This window comes from Diabrotica undecimpunctata, chromosome 9 (assembly GCF_040954645.1).
Source record: "Diabrotica undecimpunctata isolate CICGRU chromosome 9, icDiaUnde3, whole genome shotgun sequence".
In the NCBI taxonomy this organism is placed as follows: Eukaryota; Metazoa; Arthropoda; class Insecta; order Coleoptera; family Chrysomelidae; genus Diabrotica; species Diabrotica undecimpunctata.
Window position 1 is genome coordinate 35,263,052 of NC_092811.1, and position 17,775 is coordinate 35,280,826.

General features: G+C 30.7%; 2 protein-coding genes across 3 annotated transcripts in view; one reads left to right on the top strand and one right to left on the bottom strand.

The window, feature by feature from the left end:
• The window catches only part of LOC140449823 (uncharacterized), a 44,702-nt gene extending 29,752 nt beyond the window's left edge, over positions 1-14,950 (bottom strand). The window contains exons 1-2 of the mRNA XM_072543181.1: positions 14,791-14,950; positions 2,009-2,143 (exon numbers count right to left, since the gene is read on the bottom strand). Coding sequence (XP_072399282.1) covers positions 2,009-2,143; positions 14,791-14,862 — 207 coding nt within the window. The 5' untranslated portion in view covers positions 14,863-14,950. The remainder of the gene's footprint in view (positions 1-2,008; positions 2,144-14,790) is intronic.
• Positions 1-17,775, top strand: part of LOC140449818 (dynein axonemal heavy chain 1-like) — a 1,063,244-nt gene that overhangs the window by 880,633 nt on the left and 164,836 nt on the right. The window lies entirely within an intron of this gene.

Sequence of the window (17,775 nt, forward strand, 5' to 3'; positions counted from 1 at the left end):
AAAAAGTTTAGCGAGATTGAGGAGAGAGAAAAGGAGAATCAGTTGGTTTTCCAAGTCTGTAAGACGAACAGTGATTGTTCTCTGGTGGTTCCCAAGAAGTAGCAAGCAGTAGTGTTGAATGTTAGTGAGTTTTTGTGGAGTTAGTGTATCTGACAGAAGCTGAAGCAGCAAAATATTGTAAGTCATATTTTCCTACTTATATTCCAAGAGTCACTGTTCAGGCCAACGAGAGATTCAGTTTATCGTAAAGAGAAGATATTCCAAGAGTCATTTTTCACTCGGGCCAACGAGAGATTCAGTTTATCGAGAGGAGAAAGGCTATCATAATTTGAATGATTGTTGCTTTTGAAGGAGATCATTAAGGACGATATACTTGCAACAATCTGTTGTAAGATTGCTGATTACATAGGGAGCGGTTGAGAGGAGATAATACAGTCTACAAGGAACAAGGATTTGGACCACTCATCATCAGAGAGAGATATTTTTGTTTTCTGCAGTTTTTTTCTTTTATTGATAACACAATTTTTACACGTAATTTAGAAAAGATATAAATATTTTGATTAGGAGAGTTAGAATAGTTTGGGATTTTGAGTTTTCAATTAATATTGTTTGTACCATTAATTTTGATTGTTCACGTACGGAGAACAAAATTTTGAGAATCCTTATATGAGATTTGTTTATTGAAAACTTTTGAGTGTGAATTATTTCATTATTTTTATTTCAATATATAGTGTTAGATCATATGTGTTTTTTATTATTCCGGTATTCTCTGGACCTTACCTTTCACATGTAATAGCATAGATATTGAAGCACGAATTTAACCCTGAGATAAAAGAATTAAAAATTGTGATAGAGTCATAATCATATCATTTAAATAATTTTAATTAATCAAAAAAATTAATTAGCTAATTATTGCTTGGCGCACCAAGACTTTAAATATCACAATAATATATATTTAACACAGCGCTAGGGCATAAACCCGGTTCAACACCTCGGAGATTTAGGCCCTCTTTGTGTGTTTTTTTTTAATATTTTTTTTTTATTTTTATTCCTTTTTTTATTTTTTTATTTATTCTTTTTTTATTTTTTTTTTTAATTTTTATTTTTTTAATTTTTTTTATTTATTCTTTTTTTTTTATTTTTTTTTCTTTATTTATTTCTTTATTTTTTTTTAATATTTTAATTTTCACAATTTTAGTTCTATATTAATAATCGTTTTCCCCTTGTTGTTTATTTAGGTATTTGTTTGATTTTGATACAGTATTTACAGAGTATTTAAAAAAATAATTTTCGAGGCTATGTTGTCATTTATGCATGTGTTTTTATTGCTTTGTGACAATTAATCACGGAAGTGATAAACAATTAGGACTTTTGTACGGAAGTGATACCTCTTCTTTTTAAAAATTCTTTTTGGTTTGATATGTATGGCTTCGTTAAATGTAGTATTTTGTTTTTTAACTGAAGGTGAAATTAAATTTAAAACATATTTAAACTGAATCCTATTCATTCTACAATATCCATAATATTTTTCATCGCCATCAATTAATTCTCTGTATAAAGTCCAGTATTCACATTCCTTCTTCCTTTCTCTTAGCATTGGATGTACTTTAAACCTTCTTTTTAACACAGTTTTTCATTCTTCATCGTTAAGTAGAAGAGCAATTGCACATAATTTTTGTCGAGAAAAGCGAGATCATATCTTCACCGAACCAAACTGAAACGTTCTATGTATGAAAATGTGAACGCGCAGCCCAATTGCTGGAGTGAAAACGCTACGTGCCGGAAACTATACGTGCACGATAATATGCCGCGACCTTAATACGGTACGTGATGTAAACGTGAATGAAACCAAAACATAGCAGATAATAGTTTTGATAAATGATTTAAAATAATGTTTAAACTAGGGGATAGACCTTTTGTAAATCATTTGCACAATATTTGACAATATTTTGTGCTGAACTAAATCTAAAACTAATAAAATCTTATATTTACCAACTAGTTTACTTACCTTAATAGCTTGGTTGTTCGTATCGAAGTGTCCTTGTCTTACTCTATTGATTTCTTCTTGGGTTACACCGGGAATATAAATTTTACAGTTGTCGTGCCAAGTTTGAAAGTCGGTCTTCAATGGTTCACCGTAATTCTACAAATAAATAGTATCAGCTAACTGTGACAACGAAAAATATGTATATAAAGGGTGATTCTTTGAGAGTTCCAATTAAACTATATAAAGAAACTTGACATAATCTGAATCTTAAAATTTATGATGGAGGGTTTTAAGATATCTATGTCTAATTTTAATAAAAAACAATTTTTGAAAATTCTTTCAATATCAGGTTATGCTACTTTATGCCGAATAATGTACTAGATATGACCAATTTTATTATGAAATATTGTACGATTTGACACCCTTTATCTTATCTTTATTTATACCTGTAAGTAATAAAATTGCGAATATTTTGTTTGGTAAAATTTTTTTCTTCTTCTTCTTCAAGTGCCATCTCCGCGGCGGAGGTCGGCAATCATTATAGCTATTCGGACTTTTGAGATGGCTGCTCTGAACAGTTCATTTGATGTACAGCTTGTCAAATTTAAGGTGATACTTGACAAATTTGTCCACTTGCGTAGAAAATTAAGTGAGAACGCATTCGGAGGAAAAGAGATACATAATGCGCTCGGTCTCTTCGCCTCGTTGGTACACTCCGTACTACAAGTTTACAGAGAGTGACCTTATTTATTAATGGAACTTTTATGATATGTCTATATTGTATGTTATTTTGACTTTTTAATTTTTCCTTCGGAAACTTTTCTCAAAATACAAAATATTTTGTTTTTGTTGCTTATTTGACTCATTAATATTGACCATTCAGTCATGTTGAAGCGGAAGTTTTTTCGAACACTTCTATAAATGTCTCGTTCTGTAATTTTATAAGAGGAATATTGGCAGAGATGAAAGCTTTACATTTGCGTTACAGTAAACTGTATAAGAATAAAAGAACAGTAGTTCTAAATTTTAGTAAGTCATAAATATTTTAATCTGTTGTTTATTTCTTTACAATAGAATAATACCAGCCCCGTTGGGATGGCTGTCAACATCCGGTATTTAGGTACTAAACTGTATAACTTTATTAACTTTCCCGAATATTTTATTTTCGTAAGGAGATTTTGTAGAAATATATCGTATAAAATATATCTCAAATAGTGACTGAGTTGTCAATATGAATAAGTCAGATAAAATAAAATTATTAGAAGAATTTTTTTACCAAGTAACAAAAACAAAATTTGTTTAATTTATTGGTATTTCGTATTTTGAGTTAACGATTTCCAAAGTGGAACTCTAAACTTCAAAATAAACTTATTTTAAACTAAAATTGTGGCTTATTCCCAATAAAAATAGTAAATTTAGTAAATTACATTATTATGCCACAAGAAAATAGTCTAAGACTAATTTTTATTTTAAATAAAAACAGACACAAACAAGCATACAACCCAGCTCCTACAGAGATATGTGTGTTAACCATTCCTTCATTTCGTCTTTTCTACACCCCATAGTGGGACATTTTTGCACTTGGACATTGTGGTATGATGCATTGTTTATAACCAATACACTGCGGGCTGGTATATTAGGAATAAGTTTTTCATGAATTCATTTTTTTTTTTAATTATTATAGTTCATTTCGCCATGATAATCTCCAGACTTCGTACCAGATTTAAATGTCAAACATGCGTTTTTTATGAACCCCATTTGGCCGCCGGCGTGAACAATAATTAGCCTTTGCCCTTTGGATACTGGCTTGTGCAAACCCTCGGTGGTATTGTCTCCCCAGTATCTGTCATGGGTATGACAGGAATGAATCTAATTTTCATCCATGTAAATTATGGGCCGATTTTCTTCCCTATATTGTTTAATATTTCTGAGAAACTTCCTCCGGAGCACTTGTATATCGGGTTTTTCCATTACTATTTTCCTGTTATTCTTCGCTTTCTTCCATCGAAATCCCATATCTCTCATCACTTTTCTCAAAGTTTCATGCAACCCTGTATAAATATTGTCTTCATTAATTTTTTTTGTTATATGTCGTAATGTAGGAACTCGTTTTTCCGTGACATAATAATTTATTATTATACGCCGAAGTAAACCTTTGTCAAAATCGCCCAAGTTGGATTTTGGAGCAGATCTCATTCTTTTGTTGGGCGTCGAAAATTATGTAGAAGCACCTTCTTCTGTATTTTTATTTCACGAGAGATCCGTTTTATAGTGGCTATACTTACTCCCGTTGCTAAGGAAGTACGCTCTTGATCTTTTTTAAAATCTTTAACATGCGGATTTTGCATCGCTTCTCTCTGCATAAAATAATATTTATAAATAATTATTTATAAATAATAATTATTTATAAAGTCAAATCTATTGTAATACGATATTTCTTCAACACACAGTAACTTTAAACATAAGTAAAATAAAAAAACTTTGTCGCAGACTATACAAGTACCTCGCACTTCGAAGGGCCAAGAAATAATAAGGACGAATTGTGTTGTGGTCAAATGCGCATCGTGGGTGGAGCCTAATTTCAAATCGGCCAAGTATCACGTTAAATTTGACAAGCAATACATCCGTACCACTCTCTCAGGTTGCACAGCCATGACATTCTACGCCTCCCTATGCTTCTATTTCCTTGGATCTTTCCCTTCATAATCAGTTGGAGCAAGGTGTATTTCTCTCCACATGTAATATGTCCGAGATATTCCAATTTTCTTGTTTTAATTATATTTAAAATTTTTATTTCTTTATTCATCTTTCTCAGAACCTTTTTGTTTGTGACGTGTGTAACATTTTTTTACTATCTAAATATTAATAAAAGTTTAACATTTTGTAAATAAAATTGCAAAACGTGCATTTGAAAACTTAAAACTTTCTCAACTCTTTTAAATTGACCACCCTGAATTATATAACGTTATTAGAAAGAAGTTTAACTATTTGTTGTTAACTACTTCCTATACCAAAATACTAATTTAATTACTATTTTTATTGGGAATAAGCCACAATTTAAGTTTAAAATAGGTTTATTTTTGTCATTTTGAGTTCCACTTCGCAAAGTGGAGAAAATCGTTCTCAAATACAAAACATACAACTTGTTTTTTGTTACTTAATGAAAAATTCATGTAATAATTTAATTTTATCTGACTCATTCATATAGACAATTCAGACATAATATGTCCTCCCTCCTGCACCCTCAGTGCAAGACTGCAGTAACTCAAAATTTTATGAAAATGAAGTAATCATGGAATTCGATTGTAAACATGCATATCTATCCCCTGTAAAACTTTAGTAACTTTCAAATGCTTAACCGGCCAAATATTACAACAACAACAGTTTAACTATTTTGCGTTTTTGTACATTAGTTTTGTGCAAAATTGTTGTAATTCTAATGTAACAGAGTTACAACAGTTTTGCACGGAACATTACAATGGTTTCGATGACAAACAATGAAAGGCACGAAAAAAGTAAGATATTTGTTATTTTAATATCTATATCTGTGGTGTTTAATTTTAATATACAGCGTGTTTACGTAATCCATTAACGGCCGAGACAATAAACAAAGATTTACGAGACCAATATATTCATGTAAGTTTTATGTCCTTTGTGTGCCATTATATTTTTCATAAAATGTGTGCGATGTCGTTCGACCATTTATTTATTAGATTGGATTTTAAACACATAAATTAAGACTAATTATTTACAGCCAAAAAGTATTTTTTCTTGTGAAAGGAAATACAGTTATCTTAAAACTTGTGCATTAACAATACTGACAGATTAAAAATATCTATTCTCAGAAAACTTGTTTTATAAAAACTTAATCCCAAATTGTATTAAATCTTCTTGTAACCTTCCGGGGCGATTTTCTTATCATATGGTCCCCCCGTAATTCCCAACTTTTACTAAGGTAGTGAATTTCATTCCCTTTGTTAATCACTGTATTCAAGGTAGCCTGATTTGCATATTTTTATTATAGTCCTTTTGTTTTGAATTTAAATAAAAATATTGAAAAATTCAAATTTTTCAAAAACCAAAAAGAAAGATTTGGTATACTTATGCCATTCGACTATGATACCAGAAGCTCACCATAGTTTTTATAAAAATATTTTGGCCGAAGATGATATACGAGAAGAGGACAACAACTAACAGAAAATGTGTCTACACTTTTTACAATTTTTCCGTGCAAAAGTGTTGTAACTTTAAATTTGTAATACTAAATGTGTAGTGATTAACAATTTTCTCGGTGCAAAAGTGTTGTAACTTTGAAATTCCTAATTTTTTTGCATTAATATTAATTTATTTAAATTTCTATTTTTGGTTAATGTAGCATAGGCTGAAAAGCATACAAAATCATAATTAAATGTTAATTTTTCTTAAACCTTGTGTCTTATTTCACCGACATTAGCACGAAAAGAAACAAAATCGTCTTTATCTCGAAACTTACGTATTCTGACTTACTGCAGTCTTGCACTGAGGGTGCGAATAGTATATTTTAAATATAGTCTATTTTAAAGTATACGACTTTAAAATAATATTACCAATATTGTTGAGTTGCAGGGAAAACTATAATGATCTGCACAGATAGCAGACAAGCGCTACTAACCTTGAATAGACCACGTGTCACATCAGGTTTAGTAATGGAGTGTCACAAGTCACTAACCCAAGCTTCGGATGGTAATACCATCATCCTGAGGTGGGTTAAAGGACACAATAGGAATAAAGGCAACCGCATTGCTGACCAATTAGCTAGGAAGGCGGCAGGCCTAAGACTCTTAGGACCTGGGGATCTTTTTGGTTGGTCAACTACAACAATCGCGGAAATTGTCAAATGTCACTTCCATACGCAAACCGTAAAAAGATGGGAAGAAGAAACGGGATGTAAACTTGCCAGAATAACACTAAGTAACCTTGAAGAGTCAACACTAAAGAAGTACTTGGGAATGACCAGGAAAAATCTACGTTTGGCAGTTGGTTTTTTAACTGGTCATTGTCAACTAAGCAAAAACCTCCAGACACTGGGGCTAGCAGACACACCTCTATGTGGGAAGTGTGAACGAGAAGACGAAACTGTAGAGCATGTCCTATGTGAATGCCCAGAGTTATCGTTAATACGAGAGTACGCGTTCGGCGAGTCCTGGCCCACACCTGCCCACATAAGAGAGATGTATCCTGGTGACTTGTCCACCTTCCTAGAATTGGCAGGATGGACAATGAGCTAAGGGTGACAGCTCCCTGGGAGGATGCACAATGGGTCAATTGTGGCCTAAGTGCTGTGAAACTTAACTCGCCCTCCCTACTCTACAGATACAGATATTGTTGAGTTGCGTAGTGAGTTTATTGTAAAATACATCATTGAATTACATGACAATAACTTTAATTTGAGAATACCCGACAGAAAAATCATAGCATGTGATTCGTGTTTAAAAATACAACCAGATGCAATGATAACAGTAAAAATGCTCCTGATGTTATTGACTTACTAATAGTGGTATTTTCTTTTTATTTATTTCATTTTTTAATATGGGTAACCAGATCCTACTGCATTTTGCTGAGGAATTTGCGACGCAATTGGTTTCATTTAGTATAATTAGAGCCGCTTCTTTGATTTTCTCTTTTTACGATTTGTTTCTTTTAGGACTATTGTTGAAGCATTCCACTGAACACTATGGTTATTTTCCCATGCGTATTTACATATTTGAAATCTATCAAATTCTCTATTTTTAATATAAGATTGATGTTCACTTATTCTAACATTTAATGACCTTGATGTTTTGCCTAAATAAAACTGATCGCATTCACAAGGTATTTTATAAATCTTTTTTTAAATCTCCATTTTACAAATTTTTGTCCTTTCTTGTTCAATGTTAGGTTTGGTTTTAGACAAAATAGATCTCAATGTGTTTGTTGTTTTGAATGTTGTTGAAATGTCGAATTTATTTCCTATCATTTTAAGTTTTTCTGATAATTAGACTTAGGCAAATATGCAAATAAAAAAGTATGAAATATGCGCATAAATATGCAGTATTTTATGCAAAAATATGCAGTGTTTTATGCAAAATATGCATATTTATCTAGAAAATATGCATGTAATAAAAAATATTTACAATATTTTTTTTATTTACAAAATACTTAAATATTATAAATACATAACATATACAATTATTTTAATATATAAATATTATTTTGAATTGTGGTAACAATAGATTATTAAATGATGTTCAAAATTTTCTAATAAAAACTTATAGCTTCTATCTGAATACATATATTTGTAAATAGAAAAACTTCTTTCGACATCAACTGATGTAACTGGGGCATTTTTCAAATTTACTCTAATAGATGGTTCTAAATTAAGTGGTTCGGAAAATGTCCAAGCTAGTACTTGAACTACTTCAGAAAGAACCTGGTAACCACTATGTTTTTCCATGGTTACTTTAAATTTTTGAAAAATTTCCTTTCCTATAGTACCTTTAACGTTTTGACACAAAGACTCAAATTCTTTTATTAAAACTACTCTCTAACAATGATAATTTTGAGGATTCTAATTGAGTTATAGTTTTCTAGACAAAACTATAATTTGATTTTATGAATGACAGTTGCTGTTAGAGGATGTTATTTTGAAAGGCTTGCTTAGCTTCCAATAAAGATTGGCAACTATCATCCGTAAAATGGTTAATTACTTTTTTTTAATCAACAAAATGATCAGCATAGAAATTAGCTTGCTTCCAACCATATTCCCCAACGTGTTAAAATGGGTTGCGGTGGCAGTGGAACAGCAGGAAGCATATCTCTGTAACATTGTATTCTTACAGGTGATTTCAGGAATACCTTTTTGACGCTCACTATTAAACTGTTAACTAGTGGAAATTATTTTCTTACTTCCTCCGCAACTCTGTTTATTCCATGCGCTAAACAAGTGACATGTTTTAAGTTTGGATAAAATATTTTTAAATTTTGTCCTGTTTTCACCACATATAGTGCGGCATCAGATAAAATAAGGAATAATTTATCATTAGGCACAGCAGCAGGAAGAAAAAAGTTTGCTAATGCTTCTTGTAGAAACCGTGATATTGTTAAAGCGTTGGTTTTTTCCACTTGCTTACAGGAAATTAAATACGATTTTGGAAAGGTTTCATCGCTAAGTACACTAATCAAAAAGTGCACAATGTATCTTCCTGACGAGTCAGTGGTCTCGTCCACACATATGTAAAAGTAATTATTACCTATTTCGGCTTTTATGTTGTGGATAACTGAGGAGTATAACAACTTTACATTATTTCTCTTTAGAGTTCGTTCACTGGGAATGTTTTGTTTGCAATAATTTTTTAAAAAAGAACTAAAGTTTTCATTAGATAATTTTAAAAGCGGTATATTAGAAGAAACTAATACACGACACAAGTCTTTGTTAAAAATTTCTTGTTTGGTTTGTTTTTTGGAACTTGACTGAAAGCACTTGGACACTGAAGGTTGATATTTTTCACCGGATGTGTTTTTTACTTTTTTAGTTAAATGTTTCGCGGTTCTGACATGCTGATCTATTTGAAATTTTTTTTCAAATAAAATCTAAAAAAGAATATAAATATTCTATAGTTGTACCCATTTTTAAAATCTAAGATTGTAGAAATAAACTAAAAATGAACCGTTTTTGCATAACAATTAAAATATTTAAATGAAATCAAATAAAAATCAGTGTAGTAATCTGGAAAATGTCAAGAAATGTATGTACAAGAAAGAAGAACCACCAAATATTTACAAGAGGCTCTTGGTCTTTTCTGTTTACATTTAAAGAAAAAATACTGTGAGCATAAATTAAAAGCACCTAATTAAGTCCAATATATATTGTTACGAACATGCTTTCGGCATGGCCCATGTAACGGTTGCATCTCGAAAACGCTTCGAGAACTTTCGCGATGTATCGAGTGCGAGAGAGAACAACCGGTCACGTAGGCGAATTAGAGGTGGGACTACTTTGGATTATTCTAGAATAATACTTTTGGTATATATATGTAACGATGTTATGAGTTAGTTTTAGTTGTTAGGATATTACCGAACTGTAAACTTATAAATAAATATATTTATATAAATTCGAACCGCTCATTTTATTTAAAAACGGTACAATATGTTTTTTTTAGCAAAATTAAAGCAAACTATGCTATTGTTAGAAAAAAAAAATGTTAGCGACCTTTCAGTAGACTATTGAATGATTTGAATTTTAAATAGGTATCCTATTTTTTATCGCAAGGAGTTTAAAAAATGCTTGAAAAAAGAAAAAATACATCGATTTATTGCGAACTAGCGTTGTGTCGGTACTTTTCTTAAACATAATCTCCAATTTTAAAATCTTTGTTTGTACCACCGTGTAAATTTTTAAAATAAAATAAAAAATAATACGTATGTACTTACAGTTTTGCCACAACATGAGCAATAAACTTTATCCATATCCATAGATAGCTCTTTGTAAGGTTTTATCCAAGTTGAAACATTGCTTATTTTCGGCATTTTCAAAGCTCAATAATTATTCACAATTAAAAATACACATTGTATACGCCTCCAATTTTACAACAAAAGTGAAACCAAGTGAAACAGACTGTGAAAATAAAAATTTTTACCTAGAGACATAAACTGGCAAACACAAACCCTTAATTCCAGGACAAAACGTGACAAAACGTGACAAAACTATAAGCCGCTGTCTTTTATTAGTTACTATATCAAGAATTTGAATACCAAGTGATTATAAAACAAAATTAAATATTTGCATTTTCATGCTATCTGTAAGTTTGAATATAAAAATATATAGTTAACACCAAATTTTCAAATTATATGCACTTTATGCCCACTTTTATAAAAATATGCAAAATTGGACATTTTTGCATTTTTTATGCATTATATGCAAAATATGCAATTTGCATATTTGCCTAAGTCTACTGATAATCGTTTTATGCATGGTATTTTTATTTTTCTCTTATTATTCCTTGTGTATGCTGTAGGATCTCGTTCCAAGTTTTTTTGTTCTATTCGGTCGATTGTTGAAAATTCCTTATTTATAAACGATAAAGGATAATCATTTTTTAATAAGACAGATGTTAACAAATGTTTTTCCTCCGAGAACGAAAATATTTTTAATATTAATATTATGATTTAATTTTAAATTTATTTAGATATTTGTTGCTGTGTGTTTATTTTCTATACACCTGAGTCTCATATCCAGTATCGTTCTTAGAGGAAACATCCAGGAAAGTTAGTGTGTTAATATATTTCTTTTCCATGGTAAATGTTATTGTCTCTTCTTTATCGTTTATATCATTCATTAATATGTCCAACAACTCTGATCCATGAGGCCAAATTGAGAATACATCATCTACATATCTCCACCATACTGTGGATTTTAAATTATGTTTAGAAATAATATTCGTTTCAAAATCTTCCATAAATATACCGGCTAATAATGGAGATAAACTAGAGCCCATTGCTAGACCAAAATTTTGTTTATAGAATTTGTTATTTAGTTAAAAATAAGTATTATCAGTACATAATGTTAATAATTCCATTATAGATGATATGTTTAGTCTTGTTCTAGTTGCCAATGTATCATAACTCTCTAATTTTGTCTTGATTATATTCAACGTCGTATCTAATGGTACATTTGTAGGTAAACTATTAATGTCAAAACTTATAAAAATATTATTTGAATTAAATTCAATATTTGATAATTTATTTAAAAAATGTTGTGTATTTTTTATAAATTTGTCATTTTTATTTGCAAATGATTGTACAATATTTAATAAAAATTATGATAGTTCACTACAAGGAGAATTCATGGTACTACAAATGGGTCTAAGTGGTATATTCGTTTTATGAACTTTCGGTACTCCATAAAAATGAGGGCTCTTAATGTAACGATGTGTAATTAATCTTTTTGATAACTTGTTAATGACATATGTATGTACAGCCTACACAATACTATTAAATCTAAAAGCCTAACACGAACATAAAAAATTAGAATATATAAAACGGCGATTAGACCGGTGCTCATGTATGGGTGTGAGACATGGACTCTGACCAGAGAAACTGAAAGAAAATCCTCAGAAGAATCTTTGGGCCTTATCACGACATTAATAGCAACCGATACCGAATGAGAACAAATGCTGAGGTCAAGCAGATGTATAGAGCGAGCGATATAGTCCAAGAGATTAAATCCCAACGTCTTAGATGGGCTGACCATGTCCATAGACCCCTTAAATAACCGCCTTGCCAAGCTAATATGGGAGGAAGCCCCCACAGGAAGAAGGCCCTTAGGACGTCTACGAATGCGATGGAGAGACAATATATGGTCAGATGTAAGAACAATGGGGCTACCCACTGACCCAACTATTATGGAGGACCGTTCAAGATGGAAGCAAGTTGGGCAGTCAGCCAAAACCCACCCCGGGTTGTAGTGCTACGAGAAGAAGAAGAAGATAACTTGTTAAACAATCTTTAAATTTGAATAAAGTTCTACATATTCTGTTTTCCAAAGGCTTTGTTGGATCGTTTGTTAATTTTGTATAAGGTCCGTTTATTATTAGATCTCTAATTTTGTTTTTATTTTGAATTTTATCCATTATCACAGTTGCATTCCCCTTGTCTGATGGTAGGAAGATTATAGAGTTGTCATGTTTTAAGATTCTTATAGCTTTTAGTTCCTCTTTGCTTATGTTTTGTTCAATTATAATAGACTTTTCCAATTCAAGTTTACATAATACTTTGTATTCCTCCTTTTCGTGGGTTGTAAAGAAATGTTGTAAATCAAAGAAGCGACTCTAATTATGCAAGACCAAATGTGTCGCAAATTCCTCAGCAGAAGGTAGTAGGATCTGGTTACCCATATTAAAAGAGGAAGGTATTAAAAGGAAAATACCAGTATTAGAAAGTCAGTAACATATCGAGGATACATCATTTATGTTTTTTAAATAACAAACATATAAAATCAGAATTTGGTGTTTATTTAAAGTAATAAACTAAATTTACGACCTAATACTTACCATGTCGGGATAGTATTATGTGGTTTTTTCCTGGTTTTTTCGTCATAATTTACTATGGAATCACTAACAGGAGAATTTTACCAGCATCTTGGCGTGTGGTTGTCTTTTTAGATACGAATTACATGCTATGATTTTTTCTGACGAATATTCTTAAGTTAAAGTTGATTTCATGTAATCGGATGAACTATCTTACAAGTAGAGTCGCCTTAGGAACGCAAGTCAACAATATTGGCAATATCATTTTAAAGTCGTCTACTTTAAAATGTATAATGTATGACTAAACTGTTAAGATAAATGAGTCAGATAAAAATTGAATTATTAGAAGAATTTTTCACCAAGTAAAAATCAAAATTTGTTTAATTTACTAATGTTTGTATTTTGATAAAGATTTCCGAAGTGGAAATTGAAACGCCAATAAACTTACTTTAACCTTTAATTGTGGCTTATTCCCATTTAAATAGTAATTACTTTAAAGTTTGTGTTATGATTTTTTTTACTATTGTATAGCGTGCCATAAAAATTTTAGTTGACAATTTTCAATTCGCGTAAATTCAGACAGATAAACTGGCTAACATTTTTAAGAATAGAGAACTGCCATCTAAGATTTCCATGATTCGTTATACACTAATAATGAAAATTATAATACAAACAATTAATATATACATTTAATGCTAAATATATTAATAACTGTGAAATTTAGTATTAGAAAGTAATTAACGAAACTTAGACTAGTTAATGTTTTTTGTAATAACTCCATAACATATAACGTGGTTGATTTAACAAGTTAGGAAATTTGTAAGTACGTCTTTTGAATCACCTTGTATTAAAAATATTATTTTGTCTACAAAATGTTAAAGTCATCAAAATAGACGATACTAAAATAAATTTGGACCAAACAAAATGTTTCTTTCTAATTACTATTTTAATGGGAATAAACCACAATTGAAGGTTAAAATAAGTTTATTGACGTTTCAATTTTCACTTCGGAAATCATTCTCAATATACAAAACATTAATAAAATAAGCAAATTTTGTTTTTTATGACTTAGCGAAAAATTCTTCTAATAATTTTATCTGACTCATTTATATTTTTTTTTGTTACTTGGTGAAAAATTCTTCTAATAATTCAATTTTTTAATGATTCATTTATCTTGACAATTCAGTCATACATTATACATTTTAAAGTAGACGACTTTAAAATGATATTGCCAATATTACTGAGTTGCGTTCCTGGGACGACTTTATTGTAAGATAGTTCATTCGATTACATGAAACCAACTTTATCTTGGGAATATCCGCCAGAAAATAATTATAACATGTAATTCGTCTTTACAAAGACAACCACATGCCATAGACTGTAGTTGAAAAATAGACTAAACGAAAAATTTGTCAGGCCCTTTTAGAGATAAACACTTGCCACTATTTTAACAATCGCATTACCCATTGTAAATTGGTCATTTTGGAACTTAAAGTAAACAATTGCATATTAGTGCAGTTAAAATTATTAACCAAGAGAAATTAAATGTTTTAACTATTTTTGAGGACAAGTTAATTAGCGGAACCGAATTCAAAATTATTCTGCACATTATATTTGAAGCATTATTTGGTTAAAACATCTAATTTTTAGTGGTAAAAAAATATCTTTAATTGTTTGGACTTAATGTGATATTAGTTTGAATTTGCCGACGGACGATAGATAGATGGAGGCAACTTTAGAATAAAAAAGTACGCTACTTACTTTATACGGAAATGCGGCATAAGAAAACTGTGCCAAAAACAGGACAGCGAATGCAATGAGTGCGTTCTGCATCTTAACAAGTTAGTACTTTGAGAAATAACTGTACGGAATACTACTTAGTCTTAGACTGACTCGCAAAATTCTTTTGGCTCATAGATTTATTTGCCTTTTTATTGATTTTATCTTATCGTAAATGTTGAAGGCATTTCCTACTTGATAAAAAGAAAATGGTAATGCCAAAATAGATTTCACCTAACTAAATAATAATTATGATAAGAAAATATAAGTTTAACTTAATTGCACAGCAAAGTAAATTTGAGATATTAAAGAGGAGAACGATTTAGAAAAACAAACGTCATATTGAAACCGTTATTGTACTCACCTATTAAAAAAATGACTGACAACGTTTTTAAAGACTAAGAAAAATAACACAAACTTAAGTGAATGCAAGTGTTGCGTAGCATGCGTTAAAAATTAGTTTTATAAAAGTTGCCTAGCTAACTAATAATTTTAATATATTATAATTTGTTTAAAATATAAATAAGAAATAAATAATAATACTTTATTCAATTTTAAAAATATTATTTAAATTTTGAAAATACAGGAGACACAGTATAGTCGGTTCGCTATATTTACGCGGGTTTCGGATTAACAAAATTATGCTAATGACTCATTGATAACCAGTTGCAGTAAACGACTTCCCAGAAAATTAGGTAAAAACTGCATTAATGGTCATATTTTAAAATACATTAAAATAACATTAGGGTAGGTATAAATTTGTTGCAGTAAGATAATAGCAACAGAGATGGAATGCCTGCGAAGATGCTGCAGAGTAACAAGAATGGATAGGAGAAGTAATGACGAAATAAAGCAAAGAACATCAATAGAAACAGACATACTAACATATATAGAACAAAAAAGACTAAAGTGGTATGGACATGTAAGAAGAGCTAGCGACAGCAGATGGATAAAAAGAATAACCGAATGGAGCCCCATAGGAAGGAGGAAAAGAGAGGACGACCCCGAAAATCCTGGAGGAACGAAGTAGACGACGCCATGAGTAAGAGAGGACTAAACGATGGAGAATGGAACAACAGAGAGAGATGGAAACGGTTGAGCGAGGGAAGGCAGTGAATACTGTAGAATCCCTAAATATATATATATATATATATATATATATATATATATATATATATATATATATATAATAAATTTGTTACAATATTGCAGTTGAATTGATTCTTTCCCAGTGTCGACATTGTATGTTTGGTGGAAATATTTAAAAATGCCTAGACGTGTGTTAGATCTAGATAGTCTAATTTGTAGTGTACATAAGTATTTTACGGATGAAAAAGAAAATGGCGGTCCTTTAAAATCGGTAATGTCTGTTCAACAACGCGTATGTGATGCTCTAGGAATTAGTGAAGCCAAACTAACAGGAGTATTACAAAATCGCAATAATGAACGGCCGAAAGAAGATCACCGAAAAACTCGCCTATCATTGAAAACGAAAGATATTCCAGATGAAAAAAAAATTGAAATTCGTGATACCATTTATCGAATGCGAGCCAACAAGGAACATGTGACCTTAAATACAATTCTCTCGGAATTAAAAGATAGAAAATTTGACGAAATTGGCAGAACAAGTCTATGGCAAGTGATACATAATTTGGGTTTCAAATTTCAAAAGGAGGATAACAGAAAAGCCCTTTGTGAAAGAAGTTCTGTTGTGCACAAAAGAATTAACTTTCTAAGAAAATATTCCAAATTAAAATGAGAAAGGGCAAATTTTATATATTTAGCCGAAACATGAATATTTTCTAGGGGTGCAACCAAGAGAATATGGCAAGATGATAACGTAAAGTCTATCAAACATACTGATGGAGAAGGGAAGCGACACATAATTTTACATGCAGGAGGGAAATCGGGTTTTATAGAAGGTGCTGATTTAATATTTTCATCTAAATCAAAATCAAGTGACTATCACGATAATATGAACACAAAAATGTTTGTAAAATGGTTACATGAAAAACTTCTCCCAGGTTTAAGTGAGCCCAGCGTAATTATTTTAGACAATGCACCTTACCATTTTGAAGTATTAAACAAAAGTCCAACGAATTCCTGGACTGTTAATAAAATTAAAGAATGGTTGACAAAGGAACATATACCATTTACACAACATATTTTTAAATCAGAATTATTACGCTTGGCAAATATCCACGCAAAACTAAAAACCTTTGTTGTGGATCAGATTATTGAAAGTTACGGTCATCAAGTTTTACGCCTGCCACCGTATCATTGCCAGTTTAATCCCATCGAATATATATGGGGAATAGCAAAACAATATTATGATAACCATATTGGGCCTAACGGTTATAGCGACGACGCAGTTCGGGAAACTTGGCGAAAGGCACTTTCAATTGTAACTCCAGAAGTGTGGCTCAACTGTATATTCAAGTGCGAGAAGCTAATAGAAGATTGGTGGACTCGTGAAAATAAAATAAACGAAATAAGTCCAATCATAATAACAATTAATGGTGATGACAGTGATGATGATGACGATTATGATATTTTTGATGATAATGACTGATTTTCATTTTTGTTGGCAAGTTAAATTTTTTTATTTTTCATTAGAAATTCTCTCCATGGAACAAATATACATAGACCATATTTTCTGTTTGAAGTGTAATATAAAATTATTATTAGGTTTATATTAGCCACATTACACTCCATTAATGAAGTAATTCTCCTTATTATACTGTCAATTATATAAAAGATTTTCCATTATTATTTAATTAAAAAAAATTATGGATTATTTTTCATTTCATTTGACCAGTTGATATTTCCCCAAAGAGCAGGTAATTAAAACTGGGTACTTACAATAAAATTTTTAATCCGAAACCCGCGTAAATATAGCGAACCGACTATACTGTACTGCCTTTAAAAAGAGTTTTTATAATTTAAAATAGTGGTATAATACCTCGA